Genomic DNA, 24,829 nt, shown 5'->3' on the forward strand with positions numbered 1-24,829 from the left:
ATCTGACAGTATGTTTTTCTACAAAGTGTTTCTCTGAAATGCAATTTAAATGCATCAAACAGACGGTCATCTGATTGACTAAAATATCCCCAATAAGAACTTGTTAAATTTTATATTTGAATATTTAATCAGTTTAAGCAATTGATAAAATTCTAAATGATTGATTTTCAGTTTGTTCACAAATCTGTTATTTGATTCATCAGATCTCAGGATTGCGACATTTAAGTGCAGATGTGTCCAGAGGGGTAAATCAGAAAAGGCTGTTCATTACTGATGGTTCCAGTGAGGTAAAGTTCAGTTTATGTTTTCATTATTAAAATTTTATATATAATATTTTAAATTGTATTTTCATCATCATTAATGCTAAAAGTTTGAAATTTTCACTTATAACATATTTAAAAAGACTTTTCTAAATATATGGAAAACTCACACTGCGGTCTTTCACTTTCTCTTGTGTCCATTTTTCAGGGTTTGATTGGGACTTGCTTATTCTTTCTTAGAACTACTGATAAAAGCATCAGCACAGCTAATGTGTTTCAGGTCAGTACTACTCTGAGAAGTCAATGTTAAAGGAAATACTGTGGCACAGTTTTTTTTATCAACAACATATGTCAAAATACGAAGATGTCATATAGTCCAGGAAATTCCTTTATTCGGTATCTTGTCAGAGTTAGTATCCCAATTCTTTTAATAGAGCTGCTAATAATTTATAAATAGCAGATGATTTTATATAAATGTTAAGTGTCCATTCAGCAATATCATTCAGAGGAATTTATATATAGATTTAGTGCTGTAATTATTATTACGTTTCAAACTATATATATATATTTTGGTTTCAATGATCTTGTAAGCATGTATTTTGCCATGTAAAATGTGGAGTGTACCTTTTATAGCCCAGTACCTGGTCAAATAATATAATGATCCAGGATTCCCATCGAGATTCCAAGCTAAGTACGCTGGCTGTACATTCTCCTTCCTTTGACAGAATACAGTTGCTATTCTGTGCTCCTCTTTATTAAGAAGAAGCGTATAATCTCTATAGGTATAGAACCTCTTCATGCTGAAGTATACCAAAATTTTTCAGTCTGATGAAAAAAAATCACTGAATTGGGTTTGTTTCTCCAGAGATGTAGCCTGACCTGCTGAATACTCTTGCATTATCTGTTTATACTTCAGATTTTCACAGTAATTTGCTCTGAACCTAGTTGGTCCAGACATCTTATTATTGCTTGCTAAGGCACACTTGCCCATATTATAGGATTTGGGCCATGGGATCCCAAAGTGTTTACCATATCTGAGCCCCCAACGTAAACTTGGAATAAGGCAATTCATGACCACACACATATTTCAAAGCAATGAAATGCTTGAGACGGGGTCCCTGATTTTTTTTGAATATCCGACTTATGAATGCTTGTACTTACAAATTTAATCTCATGCATTATTATAATTTTAAAGGCTTGACATGGGACATTTCCTATACTTACAAATGGCAGCTTTACATTGTCTTGCATTGTGTTCTGACATGTGAACAAATTGACTTGAGAATGGACTCCAAAACAGAACCAGTTTGTAATGTGGGAAATTGTTGTAATGTCACAACAATTTCTGTACCTATTTCCAAATTCTTTGCTTATGAATTATCATGTACTAAAGAGGAAATTTTTAATTGAAACTTAGAGGAGCATTTTAAGTTTGAAATTTAAGACCAGCAATGTAAGTAAAATTAAAATAATTTGAATAATATTTATTAATTTCTTGTTAACTTGTGTGGGAACAATTGGAATTTATCAGTACAGGGCTATATCAGAAACAGTAATACAAAGCTCACACTTGGCATAGTGAAGTCCTGGCTGGATTTATAGTTGTCTTGGTGTACTCTGCCACAGTTGGGAACTGAAACCTGCCTCCATAAATTGCCTTGTATTAGTTATGATGATGAAATTGAAAAATGAACTCTAATCTCTGTATATTGCTGACTGGAGAATATGTAGGCTGCTTACTATATTTTCTTCATAAGGCAGAGACCAACTTCTGATATATATTGGCTAAAACTGCTTGGCCAGATTTGCTTTCACTATTTACATTATAGAATTTAAAGACACAGAAATAAATTCAACTGCACAATAAATATAGAGTCAATCCATAGAAGGTGATATATCTTTTAGTTAGGAACCGGAGTAGGCTATTGAGCCCACCAATCTTGCTCTGCCATTCAAGACTATGGTTGATCATTTATCTCGCACTTAATTTTTCTGCATTATGTCCCTATTTCTTGATGTTATTCGTCTCTATAAATCGATCAATTTCTGTCTTTGAACATTCTCAATGATTGAGCTTGCACTGAATTCCAAAGATTCACCACCCACTCTGTGAAAAAAAATCCTCCTTGTCTCTGTCTTAAATACCATACCCTTTAGTTCTTCTAACAATGATATTCTGACAAAGCTTGTTTGGGAAAAGGACATTTGGCTGCCATTGTGACATTTGCTCCTGGACAGGACTTCAGTTCGGGACATCATTTGTAGATAATGCAAATTTTATTCCAGCTTAGAATGGAGCTTAAATTCTATACAACAGTAACTGCCATTTAAGTCATGGATACTTTCATTTTGCAGCAATGTCTTTGAATTAAACACATAGAATAACAGTCTGGGCACTTTATGAGGGCTTATCTGTGGATAATACTGCTACTTTCCTGCATTATTGTAATGATTTGACAAGGCTAAATTTGAATAATCCATTTTTATTAGCATTCGGGTTAATGTATTGAGGCGAGTGACCCATCTTCAGAATTCCTCCAGCAATTTCTGTTTTTCTTTCAAATTTTGTAATTAATTTGCCGAAAGAAATTGGAACATGTAATTTTAGTGTATATTTACTAGTTTAACAAATGTTTATTTATGGATGACTCAATATATATCTTACATACTCTCCAACAAGTTGTTATATCTGAATTCTGTAAACCCATAATCATTAGCTTTTGGTGCACACAGGATTCAGTCTGTTTATGATAATTGCTAGGAACATAGGGCAGATGGAAGCTCAAGCAAACATTTTTGATTGGATGGAGTTTTTGCAGAGTGGTTCCAAAGTGATTTAAAAGGCAAGTATTTAGAAGCCAAACTTAATTTACCTCACTCATGCTTTTTTTTGATGCCAGCTAATTGTGCTAAATTAAGCATGAAAGTGTTCATTTAAATCTATATTTGAGCATCATGTAAGCCAAAAGTCAACAAATATTAGTCTAAGACGAAGTTTGACATTAATAAGAACAGATGTGGAAGCCCATGCTGGGTAAATTGTGAGAGTAGTGAGAAAATGGACTCTGTTATGGAATAGAGATTGCAGTAAGAACTCAGACTTTAAAAAATCCCAGAAAAAAAGCACTGACCAAAAATAAATACTTTTTGATTTCACATCCTATTATAATTACATTAGAATTAGAATCAAAAATTGGACTGCTTTCTTTTCGATTTTTGCCTTTGTTTACAACAATTCTTCTATTGAATCAATAAACATGCATAGCAGAATCTATTTAGAATGTTAATACTCAAAACCAGTTTTATTGTTTTATTTATTTTGAAGGAAAAATCAAATCTAAGCAGAGTGCTTTGAACTGACATTGACTTGACAATAAATGAAACAAAAAGAGGAATGAAAGCGCAAAATCTTTAAGCAGAACATTAGTAGGATCTGAGAAAATGATTATATTATTCAGGGAGGATTCTTATAGGGGTCTGAGTGATGTGAGCTATGGCAAGAAGTTGGTGACAAGCACAGAGAGGCCCAACTTGATGTCAGGAGCAACTCACACCACCTTTTATGCTTTTTACAAAAGATGTGGCAAGATTCATACTTGGCAACAACGAGTTGTCAGTTTTTGGTAATTGTTGCTGGTTAAATACCTTATTAACAGCCCATCCTGCCTCATTAATATTCAGTCTCCTCTTTTACCAAACTTACAAACTATTGTTCAGCTTATAATTTATTCTGAACCACCTCCATGTTGGACACTGGACACCAACATCCTGAGCACACTCCATGGGCACTGGTCATATGCATTTCATGACCATGAACATTGGCATCCAATATGTGCCAAGCTCTGGATGTTTCTGCCCTTCAATGATGCACCTCAGGCTGAAGTAGCAATTCTCATTGTAATGATGCAGCAAGGGTCTTGTGTACTCAGGGACACACACGCAACTCCTGGACCAGAATACTTCTCTGGACACTTTGTTTATTGTCATATTACTCACTCATTCTTAGCCCATCTGGATCCTCTCAGCATCCCAGCATTGTGTTACATTGTCTTACCTTGCCTTTTGGTGCTTTTTCCCCTTAGCTAGAGATATGAGGCTTATATTACTTCTGTCTTATCTTGCTGTTTGGTGCAGATATAAAGCCAGAAAGTACATTACAGCTGCCAGCAGACCTCAGACAAGTCAGGGACAATAGTTTTCTCTCAGGGATTGTGGCACAGTAAATCAAGGGTTTGCTTGGGATGGTCAGAGTCAGGCACATCCACTCATAAAGGGTGGGCAGACCAACCCTTCTTGACATTTTTTGCTCTGTCATGGGCTTTTTCCATGCTGGAATGAGAGAACGACAGGTATTGTGAAAGCTGAAAATTGGTGGCACATTTATTACTTTGGTGCAGGTGGAAAGGTGACACAAGAGAGAGAGTAGGCAGTGCAGAAGGCATGCTGGGTCTATCTGCCATGTTCAGAGGAAATGTCAGCCACAATGTAGGGCAGCCCTGGACTGACAGTGCTTGTCTGGTGCTCTATGGGCCTGATTTGGTGGATACCCACTGAATGTAAAGTTGTTCTGGAAATGGCACATGATACAATTGGGCAAAGATCAGGTGAGAAATATAATAGAGGTGTGGTAGATCATCAATGAGATGAGTTTGGTAAGGTACAGTTAGAGAACCTGCTAGGCCTCATGGCAACAAACTGTTGAAAAACTTGACACAACTCAGACTTAGCTAAAAAGAAATATGATTCAGGCCTCAGAGGGTAATACTGCAACCCCAGGAGAGATCAGTTTGTGGTGGAGATCATTTAAGTTAGAGGCCAAATTGCTCACTATAAGAGAATTCTCCTGGAATGATATATGCAAAAGTACTAAATCTTTCTTGATCTTTCAGACATCCCCATTTCAAAATGATAAATATGAAGGTCTATCAACTTGTCAAAGAAGAGATTGTTTAATGTGTTGGTCTCTTTTTATTAACCTTTTTGACAATTGTCTTTACAGCTGAGTTAGTTCAATCAAAGGTGCCACTATTTATGAAAGGTGGTAAGGACAAGCCAGAGATCTATAGACCAGTGAGCTTGACATCGGTGGTGGGCAAATTGTTGGAGGGAATCCTGAGGGACAGGATGTATGTGTATTTGGAAAGGCAAGGTTTGATTAGGGATAGTCAACATGGCTTTGTGCGTGGGAAATCATGTCTCACAAACTTGATTGAGCTTTTTGGATAAGTAACTAAGAGGATAGATGAGGGCAGAGCAGTTGATGGGATCTATATGGACTTCAGTAAGGTGTTCGACAAGGTTCCCCATGGGAAACTCATTAGCAAGGTTAGATCTCATGGAATACAGGGAGAATTAGCCATTTGGATACAGGACTGGCTCAAAGGTAGAAGACAGAGGGTGGTGATGGAGAGTTGTTTTTCAGACTGGAAACCTGTAACCAGTGGAGTGCCACAAGGATCAGTGATGAGTCCACTACTTTTCATCATTTATGTAAATGATTTGGATGCGAGCATAAGAGGTACAGTTATTACGTTTGCAGATGACACCAAAATTGGAGGTGTAGTGGACAGCGAAGAAGATTACTTCAGATTACAACAGGATCTTGATCAGATGGGCCAATGGACTGAGAAGTGGACTGAGATGGAGTTTAATTCAGATAAATGCAAAGTGCTGCATTTTGGGAAAGCAAATCTTAGCAGGACTTATACACTTAATGATAAGATTCTAGGTGGTGTTTCTGAACAAAGAGAACTTGGAGTGCAGGTTCATAGCTCCTTGAAAGTGGAGTCACACGTGGATAGGATAGTGAAGAAGACGTTTGGTAAGCTTTCCTTTAACTGGTCAGAGTATTGAATACAGGAGTTGGGAGGTTATTTTGCGGTTGTACAGGACATTGGTTAGATCACTGTTGGAATATTTCACGCAATTCTGGTCTCCATCCTATTGGAAAGATGTTGTGAAACTTGAAAGGGTTCAGAAAAGATTTACAAGGATGTTGCCAGGGTTGGAGGATTTGAGCTATAAGGAGACGCTGAACATGCTGGGCCTGTTTTCCCTGGAGTGACAGAGACTTAGGGGTGACTTTATAGAGTTATATAAAATCATGAGAGGCATGAATAGGATAAATAGACAAAGTCTTTTCCCTGGGGTGGGGGAGTCCTGAACTAGAGGGCATAGGTTTAGGGTGAGAGGGGAAAGATAGAAAAGAGACCTAAGGGGCAACATTTTCACACAGAACGTGATATGTGTTTGGAATGAGCTGCTAGAGGAAATGGCGGAGGCTGGTACAATTGCAACATTTAAAAGGCATTTGGATGGGTATATGAATAGGAAGAGTGTAGAGGTATATAAGCCAGCTGCTGGCTGGTGGGATGAGATTGGGTTGGGATATCTGGTCAGCATGGACGAGTTGGACCGAAGGATCTGTTTCCATGCTGTACATCTCTATGACTCTATGATTCTAATTAATGTGGTAATGCTTGTAAAGGTTCTTGTTAGATAGTCTCTGTTAAAATTTCAGATTGTCTTCAATTTATGATATTAGCATTTATACAAATAGTTCACTGTTCAATTTTGTCAAGGTTTGTAGTACTATTTGTTCATACGTAAAAACTTTTTTTCTGCTTAGGAAGTAAATTTTGGCATGCTCAATTGCCCTGATGGGAATCTACTTCAAGGGCTGGAGAGACTCTTGGCCAGTATAATGGTACCAGCACTGCGGTCTCAAGAGGTAATCTTTCCCAAGCAAATTCCATTGCAACTTTGGTCACATTTGTTTTTCTGGAATGATCCCAATGTAACATCTTGTTCATCTTTCTCTTTGCAAGGAATGAAAAAATGACGCAGATTGATAATCATGTTTTATGAAATATATCAAGATGTAAGCAAAGGTAAAGACTCTGTAGGCCTAATGGACTGTAGAGCAATTCCCTCATTAAAGAGAGAGAGAGAGAGAGACAACTGGAGGTGGTTTAACCTGATGGTCACCACACCCCAGTTGAGGGGAGAGATAGAGAAAGAGAATCCTTCATGCTAATCACAGTCAATGTAGAAATTGAACCCACACTATTAGTATCACTCTTAATCACAAACCAGCCATCCTGTCAATTGAGCTAACAAGCTTCCTAACCTGTAAGTTGAAGCATATGAAATAAATACAAGCAAATGGGCTAGGAGCAGGTTTAGGCATTTTTTCCCTTCAGCCTGCTCCACTGTTTAATAAAATCATGGTCTGATTGTAACCTCAAATCCACATTTCTGCCAAGATCTCATAACCTTTCACCCCATGCTTACCAAGAATTTAGCAACCTCTGTCTTAAGTCTTATTCAAACTCTGCTTCCACTGCTTTTTCAAGAAGCATATTTCAAAGTCTCATGGACCTCTGAAAAATAAACATCTCCTCATCTCTGTCTTAAATGGGTGGCAACTTATTTTTAAACTGTGACCCGAATCCCAGATTCTTCCACATGAGAGGACATATTTTCCACATTTATCGTGTCAACTTCTAAGCTACACTGGATACAAGCCTAGCTTGTCCAATCTTCCTTCATGAAACAATACCCCATTCCAGGTATAAGTCTAGTTAACCTTCTTTAAGTACCTCCAGCACAATAACATTCCTGATCAAATAACAAAGCCAGTGCTGTAGAGATCACTCCAGATGGAGTCACATCAATACTCTGCATAACTGAATTTATTATTTTGTTCAATTTTTTTTGCACTAAAGGTTAACATTTTAGTAGCTTTCCTAATTACTTGTTTCATCTGCAATTAAGTCTTTTATGATTCATACATGAAGACATCCAGATTCTGCTATATCTTAGGTCTCTGTAAAACTGCTTCCTTTTCATTTTCCTGCCAAATGAACGATTTCTGGATTTCTCACGTTATTCTCAATTTGCCAGATCTTTGCCCATTAATTTACGTAATCAAAATGCTGTTGTAGACTCCTTGTGTCCTCTACATAGCTTACTTTTCCATGTACCTTTGTGTCAATAGCAATGTTCCCTCTGAGGTTCTAAGGTTCCATGCACAGCCATTGACATTGGTGCACTATTCGTGGCATTGACTTCTGGTTCCGGCATTGCTGCTGTGCATGGACCATGGAAGCCTGTGCTGCTTCAAAGATAATTAGAGGGAACACTGGTCATTAGCAAATCCCATCATTCAAGTCATTTAAATAAATTGTAAAATATTGAACCCAAGAACTGATCCCAGTGGCACACTACTTTTGATGATCAGAAAAAAAGACCCATGCTCTATGATTCCTGGTGCTCAGCTAATCTTCCGTCCATGCAAATATATTATTGACTACAAATGAGCCTTTATTTTCTGCGGTATTCTTTAATGTGTCTCCTTCTCAATGGATCTTGGAAATTTAAGGGTAGTACATTAACATTTCCCCTTTCTCCACAGCACATGATACTTCTTCAAAGAACTTCAATAAATTGATAAATATGATTTTCCTTTCATAAGACCATGTTGACTCTGCTCATTATGTTAAAATTTTCTAAGTATCCTTTCTTTGATAATAGCTTTTCCAACATCTGCCCTGTGACAGATATTGAACAAACTGGCCTGTAGTTTCCTGTTTTCTGGCTTCCTCCCTTATTGATTTTTTAAAAAATTAGGCTCTTCAAGATGAGCATCAGAGGCTAGGCCAGCATATACTGCCAGATCCTAGTTGCCGAGAGGTTGATTAAAAGACAATAACATTGCTGTGTATCTGGACTTCACATGTAGGTCAAACCAGGTAGGTATGGCAGATTTCCTTCCCTGGAAGTAAAGGAGTTCCATTCACTATTTTCCAATTATCACCTTCCCTGAACTGAGCAAAATTTTGGAAAATTAGAACCAATACATCAGCTATCTCACTAGCCATTACTTTTAAGATGCTGGAATGAAGTCCATCAGGACCCAGGGATTGCGTCTCCCACAATTTCCTCCACCATTTCCCTGGAGAATATAACTTTCTCTAGTTTTTGTTCTTTCCTTCTATTTCCTGACTTATAGCTATATCAGTTTATAAGGCAAAACCATCAACAACCACAAATTACTCCTGAATAAATTGATGCAGTAATTACATCAATCTTTCAATTTGGCAATTTGTGTTGTATCACATTGAGCTCTGCTGTGACTACAGAAAATGGACCACAAGCTAAGCATCCTCCACAAGCATCCTCCTAAACTAATATTTGTGTATTATTTTGTATGTCCTGTGCTAAAATAATGGACTAAAGTTTGTTCTACAGAGGAATTGAAAGGTTAACTGTTTGCATTGCTAACAATGTTGAGTATTCAGGAACCATGGGCAGAATTTTCCCAGCCCCTGAATAATATGGGTCATGACGATAAATTTGAGAAATTTTGGTCACACATCCATCAAGGAGCTTCCCAACATCAAGAGCAATAAAATCTAATTTTCCAACCAAGTGTTGAACAGCGAGATGAGATTCTTGCTAGTGAGTGGTAAGAGGCATGTTAGAATGTTTTAGCATGCATTAACACCTCATTATGAGTTAATCTCACCTCATTTGTATTTAGTTTCTCATTCTCCCACTTGCCGCATAGCATCTAGACAGCAAGAATTCCCAACAAGAAAGTTGGAGTGGTTATCTGATGACTCAAACTCACTGCTTGCCTCTCAAGATACATACCATGGATGCCACCCACTAACATCTTGGGGCACACTCCATGGACAACTCATGGACCCTACTTCCATTCAAATTGGCGTCTGACACATACTACTTTCATTGCAGCATAGTGGCATATCTCCAATCCATTTATAGTTTGGTTCTAAACTTCAATGCTGCACATTAGAATCCACGATATCTATTACTGGAATGCTGCTACAAGGATGTATTGCACACAGGGACAGGCACGCAACTCAAGGGTTGGACTAGGCTGCATCTCATTTGCTTTCTTAGTGCTCATGTATTTTGTACCTACTTTGGTGCTCACAGCATCCCTGCTTTGTTTTTCCTTTGGCAATTTTCCCTCTCAGCCACGTTATACAAGCTCACAGTAATTAAGTCTTATCATGCAGATACAAAATCAGGCAGCTTTTCATGTCTATCAGCAAATATCAGTCAAGGTGCGGACAAACACATAGATTCCACTTCTGAGTGATGGGAGGTTACTCAAAGGCAATTGCAGGTTGAAGCCAGCTATAAGTATAGCATTGCGCATGAGCAATGCATGCAGTGTCCAATTGTGTGGCTGCAACTGCTGGTCACAAACAATCTTGACCATGTAATTGGTCTTTGCAGATTTTTTAAAAAATCATTCACAGTATGTGGGTGTGGCTGCCTGGCCAGCATTTATTGCTGATCCCTACTTGTCCTTAAGAATGATTTGGAGATGCTGGTGTTGGACTGGGGTGTACAAAGTTAAAAATCACACAACACCAGGTTATAGTCCAACAGGTTTAATTTAAAGCACACTAGCTTTCGGAGCGATGCACCTTCATCACCTGATCCACAATCACCTGATGAAGGAGCGTCGCTCCGAAAGCTAGTGTGCTTCCAATTAAACCTGTTGGACTATAACCTGGTGTTGTGTGATTTTTAACTTTGTCCTTAAGAAGGTGGTGGTGAGCTGCCTTCTTGAACTGCTACAGTCCACCTGCTGTGGATTGACACACAGTGTCATTTGGGACAGAATTCCAGGATTTGACCCAGCAACATGGAAGGAACAGCAATATATTTACATGTAGGGATGGTGTGTGCCTTGGAGGGTGGTGTTCCCAACTATCTGCTGCCCTTTTAGGTGGAGGTGGTTCTGGGTTTAGAGGGTGCTATCTGAGGATCTTGGTGAATTTCTGCAAATAATCTATTTTGTAATTTCATGTTGGAGGGAAATTCATTGACACCACTGAGCACAGATGTTCCTCAGGGCAGAATCCTGCAACTATATACTTTTGATGCTGAGATGATATATCCTTTATCAACAATATTTATCTTCATTTGTACCAGAAATGACTCTAATCACTTGAGAGTTTTCCCATTGCTGCTCATTAACTTCATAATATGTGTGGCGCAGTGGTAGAGCATTAGCTGTGTACTTTGTGATTCGCAGATACGTCTTTTATTCTTCTTCATCAAAGAAATGTTGCATCAACTGATGGTATTACCTTCTGTTGCCTTGGCTCTAAGCTCTAGAATTATCTGCTGTTGCCTCTCTACCTCAGTTTCCTCTTTTAAGTCACTCCTTAAAACTATGATTATTCAACCTAATCTTTCCTTATGTGGCTCAGTGTCATATTTTGTTTTAAAATGTTCCTGATAGAAACCTTGGTTCTCTTATGTTCAAGATGTTTTTAAATATAACTTGCTGTTTTAAGGCCTTGCCGAATCCAGGGAGTTTGGTTTTCTTCTACATCACCACAATGGATTATTGGATCCTTACTCTAGTTTTCTTTGATTGTTGACTTTTTTTTGTACCCTTTTTATATTTTATAGAAACTAACAAATCATTATGTCTCATGCTGGTAATTTGATTCATGTGCATGACCACTTTGGTTAGGTTTTTATCAGTGAACTGAATAATAGATTTTATAGTCAACATTATTGGCATTGCAGATATATAAGAGCACACCAGGAAATTTTATTGTAGCCAAAAACTACCCCTTTAATGTTACAATTTCTAGTCAATATTTAAATAAATTATTAATATGTTATTTTTTGTTGTTATTTTCCCACTAATGAGCAGAATTGGGGATCTATTAAAGATGGACTAAAGAGTGCCCAGATTCAGGAGTTCCTTGAGTCCTTAGACAAATTTATTGGCAATTTGTCCTCTGCCAGGAAAAATATGGAGCGTCAAGTAATTCTTGAAGAAGTAACCACAGGATATAATTTTGACAATTTGCATGGCCCTGCAGACTATTTGAATGCAGGTATCAAATATGTTTTACTTAATACTGTTCCTATTTTCTATTTCATGTTCTACAGTCAGTTATATTTTTAAAAAATAATTTTAAGAGTTTAATGTAATATGAAAGCATACTTGTGCTTTCTTTTTGGCATTTTTGTTCAGCAAGTGATTTGATTTGATTAGGGAAGATTAATATTTTAACTGTCAAGTTTTCCTGAAGGTTCAGCTCTCAAGAGTTTTAAGTTATTGATGCAGTAGATCTTCATTAAAAAATCAAATTTATTTTGTCTTTATAAAATGGATACTGCATTATTTAGTGATTCCATAATTTTGAAAACACCTAGAGCATAGAACATAGAACATAACAGCGCGGTACAGGCCGCTTGGCCCTCGATGTTGCTCCAACCTGTGGAACAATCTGAAGCCCGTCTAACCTACAGTATTCCATTCTTGTCCATATGCCTATCAAATGACCATTTAAATGCCCTTAAAGTTGGCAAATCCACTACTGTTGTAGAGAGTGTGTTCCATGCCCCTACTACTATCTGAGTAATGAAACTACCTGTGACATCTGTCCTATATCTATCACCCCTCAATTTAAAGTTATGTTCCCTCGTGCTAGCCATCATCATCCAAGGAAAAAGGCTCTCATAGTCCAACCTATCTAACCCTCTGATTTTCTTATATGTCTCAATTAAGTCATCTCTCAACCTTCTTCTCTCTAACCAGAACAGTCTCATGTCCCTAAGTCTTTCCTCATAAGACCTTCCCTCCATACCAGACAAGATCCAAGAAAATTTCCTCTGAACCCTTTTCAAAGCTTCCATATCCTTCCTATAATGCGGTGACCAGAACTGTAGGCTATATTCCAAATGTGGCTGCACCAGAGTTTTGTACTGCTGTAGCATGATCTCATGATTCTGAAACTCAATCTCTCTACCAATAAAAGCTAACACACCGTATGCCTTCTTAACAACCCTGTCAACCCCTGGGTGGCAACTTTGAGGGATCTATGTACTTGGACAGTGAGATCTCTCTGCTCATTGACACTACCAAGAAGCTTACCGTTAGCCCAGTACTTTGTACTCCTGTTGCTCCTTCCAAAGTGAGTCACTTCACATTTTTCTGCTTTAAGTTCCATCTGCTACCTGCCAGCCCAGCTCTGCAGCTTATCTATGTCTCTCTGTAAACTACAATATCCTTTGTCACTGTCCACAACTCTACCAACCTCAATGTCATCCACAAATTTGCTAACCCATCCTTCTATGCCCTCATCCAGGTCATTTATAAAAATAACAAACTACAGTGGACCCAAAACAGATCCTGCAATACTCCACTAGTAACTGAACTCCAGGATGAATGTTTTCCATCAACCACTACCCTCTGTCTTCTTTCAGCTAATTTCTGATCCAAACCGCTAATTCACCCTCAATCCCAAGCCTCGCATTTTGTGCAATGGCCTACCGTGAGGAACCTTATCAAATGCCTTATACACCACATCAACTGCTTTACCCTCATCCACCTGTTTGGTCACCTTCTCAAAGAACTCAATAAGGTTTATGAGACACGACCTACCCTTCACAAAAGCATGTTGACTATCCCTAATCAACTTATTCCTTTCTGGGTGATTATAAATCCTTTCTCTTATAATCCTTTCCAATACTTTACCCACAACCGAAATAAGGCTCATAGGACTATAATTTTCAGCATTGTCTCTACTCCCCTTCTTGAACAAGGAAAATACATTTGCTATCCTCCAGTCTTCTGGCACTATTCCTGTAGACAATGACGACATAAAGATCAAAACCAAAGGCTCGACAGTCTCCTCCCTGGCTTCCTAGAGAATCCTAGGATAAATCCCATCTGGCCCAGGAGACTTATCTATTTTCACACTCTCCAGAATTGCTAACACCTCCTCCTTATGCACCTCAATCTCACTTAGACTAGTGGCCTGAATCTCAATACTGTCCTTGGCCACATTGTCTTTTTCTAGTGTGAATACTGACAAAAAGTATTCATTTAGCGCTTCCCTTATCTCTTCTGACTCCACGCACAACTTCCCACTACTAGGCTTGATTGGCCCTAATCTTACTCTCGTCATCCTTTTATTCCTGATATACCTTCAGAAAGCCTTAGGGTTTTTCTTAATCCTATCCGCCAATGACTTCTAATGTCCCCTCTGGGCTGTTCTTAGCTCTCTCTTTAGGTCTTTCCTGGCTAACTTGTAACTTTCAAGCACCCTAACTGAGCCATCACATCTCATCCTAACGTAAGCCTTCTTTTTCCTCTTAACAAGAGATTTAACTTCCTTAGTAAACCACGGCTCCTGCGCTCGAAAACTTCCTCCCTGCCTGACAGGTACATACTTAGCAAGGACCCGCAGTAGCTGGTCCTTGAATAAGCTCCAAATTTTAACTGTGCACAACCCATGCAGTTTCCTTCCCCATCCTATGCATTCTAAATCTTGTGTAATTGCATCATAATTGCCTTTACCCCAGCTATAACTTTTGCTCTGCGGTATATAACTATCCTTTTCCCTCACTAAAGTAAACGTAACTGAATTGTGGTCACTATCACCAAAATGCTTACCTACCTCCAAATCTATCACCTAGCCGGATTCATTACCCATTACCAAGTCTAATGTGGCCTCGCCCCTTGTTGGCCTGTCTACATATTATGTCAGAAACTATCCTGCACACATTGGACAAAAACTGACTCGTCTAAAGTATTTGAACTATTGTATTCCCGTCAATATTTGGAAAGTTAAGCCCCCATTAACAACTACCCAATCATTCTCGCTCCTATCGAGGCTCACCTTTGCTATCCTATCCTCCACATCTCTGGAATTATTTGAGGCCAGTAGAAAACACCGAACAGAGTAACCTTTCCTTTGCTGTTTCTAATCTCAGCCAATACTACCTCAGTAGACGAGTCCTCAAATGTCCTTTCTGCTACTGTAATACTGTCCTTGACTAACAGTGCCACACCACCTCCTCTTTTACCATTTTTTTCTGTTCTTACTGAAACATCTAAATCCTGGAATCTGCAATAACCATTCCTGTCTATGCTCTACCCATGTCTCTGAAGTGGCCACAACATCGAAATCCCAGGTACCAACCCATGCTGCAAGTTCACCCACCTTATTCCGGATGCTCCTAGCATTGAAGTAGACACGCTTCAAACCAACTTCTTGTTTGCCGGTGTCTTTTTGCAATTTGAAATCTTAGTTCTGACTTCACTACTCTCAACCTCCCGTATACTCGGACTACAATTTTGGTTCCCATCCTCCTGCTGAATTAGTTTAAACCCACCCAAAGAGCATTAGCAAATTTCACTCCCCGCCCCTCAAGATATTGATACCTCTCTGGCTCTGTGGTTCAGGTGAACACCATCCTGTTTGTAGAGGTCCCATCTATCCTAGAAAGAGCCCCTATTAACCAGGAATCCAAAACCCTCCATCCTGCACCATCCCTAGAGGTCTACTGAGGTAGTATGGGCTGAGATTAGAAACAGCAAAGGAAAGGTTACCCTGTTCGCTATTATAGAGGTGTAGAAATGTACAGCATGGAAACAGACCCTTCGTCCATGTCGACCAGATATTAGATTTGCACAGAAAATGACTTTTAGGCACAGAAAATGCCATTATTAAGCTTGAAACCACATTCCAGGTTGGCATCTGTCAGTGAGTGGTTTGAGGTTGAGTTGGAAGGAGGTTGGGTTGGAAGGAGGGTAACTAACTTACAGGCAAACAGTGAATGCCTCAGATATTTCAGATGATAAGATTTAATTGTGCTATTCGGAAGCTAGTTAAATGTAATAAATCCAACAGGTATGTGAAGCAAAATGTTATTTGTGTATAAAGCAGAGTGAACTGGGAGGGGTGTTAGGGAGTGGATAGGTTATTGTCTGCGGATAGTTGAAATAAAACCCTAAGCAGAAAGTATATTCTAGACTCTAACGTATTCGATTTCTAGAACTTAGTAGAAAGTTAGAATTAATGGAAATTCCACAAAATCTGCTGCCAACACATGATTGTGGAATGGAGGAAAATGCTGTCCATGTGGATCCAATATGCAAGAGGACTAATTCCTTTTGTATGTAACCAATTGACGTACATGTTGTCTATAGTATTTTTATCTGATGGCATATATATCAGAATTAGAATTTTTAGAATTAACTTATGTACTCAGTTGAGTACAGTGAAAAATATACAAGTCGCCGCTTATGCTACTATCTTAGGTACAAAGATTCCTAGGTACAGCTTTTTCAGTTGAAGTTTATGGCAAAATGGATAAGTAAAGACATCCAGATTTTTCAGATTTTAGGGATAAATTATAAAATGCAGAATAAAAGTTCAGGACAATGGTCTTCCAATCCAGTCCATACTGGCACCTAGCCTCCAGTCTGCAACTGGCCTTGACTCCAGACTGAGCCTGACTCTAACTTGTGATTCACGAGGCTGGGAGATCGTTCTGGAATCACCTCGAGACTAGACATCCACACTGGCTTCATACCTGGTCAAGAGACCAAAGACCACCACACTGAACTGTTGGGAAATCGCCATGCCAGGCCAAGACAATGCCATGCTGGGCTGAGCGATGGCCATGCTAAGCCAAGAGGATGGCTGGTTGGGTCTGTGCTGAGGACAGTAGTTCCGAGGCCAGGATTTCCAAGACCATGAGGACTGAGGCTGGGAGGTTGGAGGTATTATAATTTAAGGCATATAAACAATGTGCGGTCTTCCCATTAACTGTGAGTTGCCATGTGATCATGCATCCTGGAGGAGTGTTTCACTGATTCAATTATTTCTTGAGCCATCCCCTGAAAACCCCCCATCACCCAGTGCAAAAATTTTGTGTGAGTCCATTTCGATGTCAGAATTCTCATTTTGTTCCATGCACCAATCTCTGGATGCATACAGTGTATGGATTTCAGCACTGACTCCTTGGTGCACATTCCTGATGAAGGGCTTATGCCCGAAATGTCAATTTTCCTGCTCCTCGAATGCTGCCTGACTAGCTGAAAAGCTGCACTTTTCCAGCACCACTCTCTTGACTCCTTGGTGCACAGTCATCGTCCAGCAAAGAGCTACACTTTAGATGTGGAAGGGTGAGGTAAAACAGTTAAGAAATAAATCTATAAATAATTGTCTACTTACCTGTTTACATTTACTTTTTGGGAGCTATTTGACTTTCATGAGAAGTAACTCCCTTTGAATTGTCTTTTAGCTAAGCAGGACAATTGGGTGATGAGCTACAGCATGTTAATAGGCTGAGTGCACTGAAATTGAAGTGCTAAAATTAATTTTCTGTCCTGCATATGGATTTGAAATAACATCAGCTTTCTTGTAACCCAATTAATGCATAGGAGCCCTGATTGATTCCTTGTGTTTAAGCAATGTGGAGTGATTCCACCTATTTCCTGCTGACCTCAGTCCTCAATCACCCACCCATTGACTTTCTGAATCACTCCTTCCTCCAGTTCAGGATCATCACTTCTGAATCCTGGTTATCTGAGAGTAGAGCTTAGAGTTTCTGAGGTCTGCATGGCCCATGAAAGCAGATACTTCTATAATATGGTCCTAAACAGGGTTTCATCTCCAGTGCTATTCCATGCAAATAGGAGACAGTAAATCATGATTTAATTTTTTTGAAATCTACATAAAAGATCTAGGCTAGGTCATAAAAAATTGAAAGGCAACCATGTGTCTGTGTTGTAATCAAAGTTTATTCTTCAAAGATGTGAACTGTGACACAGGAACTTATCTCGTTGGACAAGAAGAGCAGATTTCCATCATTGTTTCGTTTGTTAAGTGCTGTGTGTGCCAGGACACCTGCAGCCAATATTTGGGTTGATGTTTAATTTGCTGAAAGAAGTATCATCTGACCATAGAAGAAATCAAATTAATCATTGGAATGACAGGTCTGTTAACTCTAGCACTCTGACCACTTGTTGGCCACAGTCCCCATCTGGAACTACCTTTTAACCCATCCTTTCATGATGCTTGTAGGACTCTGATTATAATTTGAAGGGACATATGAACAAGACATTTACTATATACACTAGGCCCATTGTGTACTGGCATTGAGCAGCCTAAGCAGCAGTCACATGTGCTTCTTATAGATTGGTACTGTTGTGTAGTACAAAGGAGAAATCCCTCTTGGTTTCATAAAGACACTCATCCAGAGTCACCCTTCCTGGTCTTCTTGCCCACAAACGCATAGCCTCTCATAGAATCCCTAGAGTGTGGAAGTAGGCCATTTGGCCGATTGAATCCACACTGACCCTCTGAAGAACATCACACCCAAACCCACACTGACCCTTTTACTGTGCATTTCCCATGGCTAATCCACCTAGCCTGCACATCCCTGAAAACTACAGGGCAATTTAGCATGGCCAATTCAGCTAAACTGCATAACCTTGAACACACAGACATGGGGAGAATGTGCAAACTCCACGCAGAATGTCACCCAAGGCTGGAATCGAACCCAGGTTCCTGTTCTGTGAGGCAGCAGTGCTAACCATTGAGCTGCCGTGCTGCCCTATTTCATGATTTCCCTGCACCTAGGGTGGCATGGTGGCTCAGTGGTTAGCACTGCTGCCTCATAGCACCAGGGTCCCAGGTTTGATTCCACTCTGGGGCAACTGTCTGTGTGGAGTTTGCACATTCTCCCCGTGTCTGCATGGGTTTCCTCCAGGTGCTCTAGTTTCCTCCCACAGTCCAAAGATGTGCAGGTCAGGTGAATTGGCAGTGCTAAATTGCCCCATAGTGTTAGGTACATTAGTCAGAGGGAAGTGGGTCTGGTTGGGTTACTCTTTGGAAGGTTGGTGTGGACTGGTTGGGCCGAAGGGCCTATTTCCACACTGTAGGGAATCTAATCTAATCTATTGTTGGCATCCCTGAAGACTAGAATTTCTTTGATCCAAAATCCTTGACCTGCCTCAGGATGTCAGATTCCACTCAAACCTGGTCCTCAAATTCGCTTACATGCCCGCAAGAGAAAAAGATCTATCTCTTTCAATCTTCACATAGGATGATGAAGGGGTTTGCTGGTCCATGCTGACATATCTTGGAAGCAACGTAAGGCTTTAGTGCTTTTAGAGATTTAATGGGGTCAAATTCATTAGTGTGGGATCATGATTAGGGATTACTCTCTGCCTGATTGGTCATGAAAACTTGCTTGCATGTAGCTTGTTCATTTCTGTGGTTGTGCCATGCAGTCCAGTACAATGGCTGTGCACCTCAATAGGCAGCCAGTGCCCATCTAATTAAAGCAGGCTTGCATTACTTAAAGCTAGACTTAAACGTGAGGTGTATTCTGACAAGAGCAAGGGCTAAAGTGTTTGGCCAGCATTGCAAAATCATATGGAGGGACTTGAAATTGGCAAGAGAGATTGCCTCCATATGTGTGGATGCTATGCTGGAGTTGCTTGTTTTGCAGGTGGGCAGGAGAGTGCCAGGGACGTCTTTAGACTGCTACTCAGCAGGCAGGTAGAAGCAGGTGAGATCAAAAATAGCAATTCTTACATCTGATCAATGTTACATTCTAACTGATGTCATGATCTTCCTAATCTGCATGCATCCAACACATACATGCAGTACCTGCATTTTCACCCTCAAGAACAGGACAATCATCATGGGCCATACTGACCAGTAGTCAGGAAACAATGCTTTGGCCATAGTTCAATGTTACTGACTCCTTTAACATATGAGCCGCTGAGTCAATGCATCTACATTTTGCAACTAAGGCATTGGTCAACTTAAATGGGTTGGAGTTCGTTAATGTCAACTGATTAGCTTTTGGTCTAAATGTAAAGAAAAGGGATTTAACCTTCACATTTTTGTTAGGATAAATGGAGTATTGAGAGATTGATTTTTTGGGTAAATGGTTAAATTTATATTAAAATTTATTTTTACATTTAATGTCTTATTATTAAAAATATTTTTTAAATGTTTAATTTTTTAAAAGTTTTACAAGTATTATTGTAGTTTTGTGAGATATCATGGCATCTGTGATAAATCAATTTTATGTCTGTTCTGTGGAAGGTAAAATGAAGCTCTATAGGCAGATTGTTAATCCTAATGCGGGAACATTTGCTTTTGTACTTTATATAGTCTCTAATGTATTGAAAGTTAATGGAACTATTTCAAATTCATAACAGTTGCTGCTCTGTTTTATTTCAAAATTGAATGGAGATTGATTGGAGAAATATTTTTGATAGTAAAATAACTGAAATTGACTTATTTAAACATAAATTGCTTTTAGCTTCTAATACCGAATTAATGGAGCAACTTGAGGGAGTGCTGATGTCGTGGACTAAACAAATTGAGCAAGTCTTGGCTGAAAGTGAGCAAATGAGAAAGGAGGCTGATGATATTGGTCCTGCTGCAGAACTGGATCACTGGAAGACTAGAATGGCAAAATTTAATAGGTATATTTTAATATAGTTTCAGTTTATTGTGGCAGTCAGTTAATTATTACTAACTGTTTTAACTTGCACTAAGTGCAAACAAGAATCAATCATTACAGATCCATGAAGGATTGCCCAGACAGCAAAGGATGCTCTTCCTCCCTTGCAGGGACCTAACTTCTGACATGGTTCACATTGTTCTGAGGGCAGTGACTATCACTGTATCCTCTTGCTGACTGCAGTTTCAGCAAAGGACACCATACCAGTCCTGATAGTACTGCTGCTGGCCCTAATTGGCCAGCAGCTTGAAGGTAGGCTACTGCCTTTTAAAGGTAACACCATGAGTATAAAACTTGACCAGGGCTTCTCTAAACAGTCAAGACATTGTTGTCCCTGGCTTTCCAGCTATCATTTAGAAACTTGCTAACTGACAAAATTTTGCCCATATCATGTATAAGGCGTAAAGTCAAAGTTTTTACGTTTCTGTGAGTATACTGTCCACAATTTTACAGGACTGCTGAACATTCTTTATTTGCAATGGGTGCAATAGGATTTGCCTCTTCCTTTTTGGATTTTTTTTTTCTACTTTTTGTCAAATGGTCAACTTCCTAAAAAGAGTTGTACCATTTTTTGAGAAAAATAGAACTGTTTAAGTTCAGCAATAACCTTTCAATAACTGCTGGCAATTGGGATCCTCTCTAAGTGCCAAGAGCACAGAGGATATTTAAGAGTTGCCTTTTCATTATTGTGTGACATTGACTTTGTGCAGTAGTTGTGCTAGAATTACATTGCTTTACCTTTATGGTTGTAACCTTCCTGAGACCTAGAAATTTCATCTTCAAAATATAACTGTCTTGACTATGTTATGCTGCTCGATGGATATCCTAGAGCTATGTGCTCATGTACCCAACTAAAACAAAGTCTCTATTATCTTCACAGTTTGTTATAAACTACATCCTATAATTGAAAATCAATTTAAATGTCTGTTCAGAGAACGAATGTTTAAAATTGGAGATTTAAAAATCTTTTATAAGAACTCTGGGCAGCATGGTGGCTCAGTGATTAGCACTGCTGCTTCACAGCACTCAGGGACCTGGGTTCAATTCCAACCTCCAACTGTGTGGACTTTGCACATTCTCCCCGTGTCTGCGTGGGTCTCCTCTGGGTGCTCCGGTTTCCTCCCACAGTCCAAAGATGTGCAGGTAAGGTGAATGGGCCATGCTAAATTGCCCATAGTGTTAGATGCATTAGTCAAAGGGAAGTGGGTCTGGGTGGGTTACTCCTCGGAGGGTCGGTGTGGACTGGTTGGGTCGAAGAGCCTGTTTCCACACTGTAGGGAATCTAATCTAATCTACTGACTGTACTCTCAAAAAGATAACCACAAAGACATTCCCTCTGCAGTCCTCATATTCAGGAAGTCACAGATTTTAATGAATAAGACATACAGAATAATGGTGGAAAAAAAATTAAAAGCTCTTTATTTGAATCCATGAAGTGTTCATAATAAGACAGATAAACTAATGGCACAATTAGGTATATGATTCAAATCTAACAATTGTTACGGAGACATGTTAACAAGGTTGTCAATCACGGGAAATTAAAATTTCAGGGCTCAAATATTGAAGAGGAAAGCAATTTTAAATTAAGGAGGAGTAGCCCTGACACTAAAGGATGACTTAAGGACAGTAATCAGAAAGGACCTTGGCTCGGGGATCAGAAAGTAGAATCATTATGGATGAATGTTAAGAATGAGCATAGTCAGAAAACACTGAATGAAGTAGTTTCCAGCACTCCTTAGTAGTGTTGTGCCACTGATCAGAACATGAAGCAAGCAATGTGGAAAAAAATGGATCTTGTGAGAAAAGTAATATATTAATTACAGGAATTTTAATCCTTAGACAACCATGATAAATCAGCAAACGTACTTTAGAATATGCATTTCTACAATGTTTCCTGACAGTTTCCTGGAATAATTCTGTGTTGGTACAGAATTGGTAGGTCGAAAGACCTATTCCTGTGCTGTTCTGTTCTTTGTTTTTAGTTAATATGCTGTGAATTGACCTTGGAATAAAGTTATTTTAGATATTGTCCTGCAATAAAACAGTTAACAAGTAATGTCATTGCAAAAGATCCGCTGAGAAAAGAATTCAAAGCATTCCTTATTATGTTTGAAAATTACAAAATCAAGTCTGAAGCTTTCTTAAAGTCTATTACTTGGCAAGGAGGGGAGCCATAACTAAGTTTGACTGCATAAATAGATTAAAAGGTACTGCAGTAAATATATAGTGGGAAACATTCATTTAAATGAATCAAGATGTTCAACGGAAATACCTTTTAATAATAGAAACAAAAATTCAAGAAAAATCCATTTGTGGTTTATTAGAGAAGCTAACAATATCATTAGGTTAAAAATATGTTTAATGTTGTGAAGTATTGTAATAAGCCTAAGGATTCGAAGAGTTTTAAAAACCCACAAAGGCTAAATATAAAGTTGATGAAAAGAGAATTAAATAGAACATGAGAGTAAACTAGCCAAGAGAATAAGGAAAGATTGCAAGAGATTTTAAGTATACTGAGTTGGATGACCAGCCATGATCATATTGAATGGCAAAGCAGGCTTGAAGGACTGAATGGCCTACTGCAGATTTTATTTTCTATTTTTTGAGCAATTACCCTGAAGAATGAGGAAATGGAAGAGAACTAAAACAAATACATTCCATTTATAGTCCATTCTAGAAACCAATGCACTAATAAAAAGAGTGAGGAATTAAAAGTAATATCAGCAATAAAAACTATTACAGATACTTAAGGGATTGTTGTCTAATAAACATGATCATCTATACTCTAGGGTTCTAGAAAAGAGATTTGCAGATGATGGATTCACTGGCTAACAGTTTTCAAATTCCATAGATTCTATAATGGACCCAGCACAATGGAAGTTAGCAGTAAATACTGAAGGGACCATTACATGATAGAGCATAAACGTAAGGAAACGTAGATCAGTAAGCTTTGCACACGCCACTAGGAAGATGCTGGAATCTATTAATATGGAAGTCTTAACAACATAATTGGAAAATCAGTCTGATCAGAAAGCGTCAACATGATTTTATGGAAGAAAATTTGTTTTGATGAATTTATTGATGAATTAAGAATGTGACTGATATCTTATACATACTACATGGGTGGCACGGTGGCTCGGTGGTTAGCACTACTGCCTCACAGCGCCAGAGCCCGTGTTCAATTCCCACCTCGGGCGACTGTCTGTGTGGAGTTTGCACATTCTCCCTGTGTCTGCATGGGTTTCTTCCCACAATCCAAAGATGTGCAGGTTAGGTGAATTGGCCATGCTAAATTGCCCATAGTATTAGGTGCATTAGTCAGGGGTAAATATAGAGTAGGGGAATGGGTTTGGGTGGGATACTCTTCAGAAGGTCAGTATGGACTTGTTGGGCTGAAGATCCTGTTTCCATTCTGTAAGTATTCTAATCTTCTCCTAATCTACACTTGGAACTCCAAATGTATTCATTAAGGTACTGCAAAAAAGGGTTAAGTGAAGGGCTTTTGTAGTTGGGGGTAATATGAGCATGTTTGGAGACTGGTTAATAGACAAGTAGCAGAAAGTTAGAATGCATGGGCATTCTCAAGGTGGCGGACTGACTAGTGTTATGCCACAAAGATCAGTATTTACAATCTGTATTAGTGACTTGGAGTAATGGATATTAGTTTGATAATGCAAAGCTAATTAGGAATTCAAACTGTGAGGAGGGCAGAGGCTGCAAAGAGATGTGGGTAGATTTAATGAGTGGGCAGTAAGATGGCAAATGGAGTATAATGCTGGTGCTTAAGGTTGTTACTTTAGTTGTATAACCAGAAAAGTGGAATATTATAAGGTGTGAAACTTGCAAATGATGTGGTTCAGAAAGATTTGGACAAGAACAAGGAGAACAGAAAGCATGCAGATGTGGCAAACAATTAGGAAGGCAACTGGCATATTGGCCTTCATCACTAGGCATTGGAGTACAAGACTAAGAACATTTTGGCAATCATACAGGGCTTTGCTGAGGTCACACCTTGAGTACTGTGCACCATTTTGGGATCTGTCTAAGGAATGACTATTGATGATACAAAGAGGATTTGCTAGATTGTATCCAGGGAAGAGAGGGTTGTTCCATGTTAAGCAGCTGGATTAATTGAGCTACAAAGTTTGGAAGATTGAGAGAGAATCTTGTGGAATGATGTCAGACTCTGAAGGGGCTTGACAGGCTGGACACTGAGGGTTTGT

The 24,829-nt window shown here is 39.0% G+C and overlaps 1 protein-coding gene across 1 annotated transcript in view; it reads left to right on the top strand.

Annotated features, from left to right (window-relative positions):
• The window catches only part of dnah5l (dynein, axonemal, heavy chain 5 like), a 367,508-nt gene that overhangs the window by 24,634 nt on the left and 318,045 nt on the right, over window positions 1-24,829 (top strand). The window contains exons 6-10 of the mRNA XM_072575753.1: window positions 204-287; window positions 469-540; window positions 6,889-6,990; window positions 11,971-12,157; window positions 20,403-20,568. Of these exons, the coding sequence (XP_072431854.1) occupies window positions 204-287; window positions 469-540; window positions 6,889-6,990; window positions 11,971-12,157; window positions 20,403-20,568 (611 nt within the window). The remainder of the gene's footprint in view (window positions 1-203; window positions 288-468; window positions 541-6,888; window positions 6,991-11,970; window positions 12,158-20,402; window positions 20,569-24,829) is intronic.

This window comes from Chiloscyllium punctatum, chromosome 8 (assembly GCF_047496795.1).
Source record: "Chiloscyllium punctatum isolate Juve2018m chromosome 8, sChiPun1.3, whole genome shotgun sequence".
Lineage (NCBI taxonomy): Eukaryota > Metazoa > Chordata > Chondrichthyes > Orectolobiformes > Hemiscylliidae > Chiloscyllium > Chiloscyllium punctatum.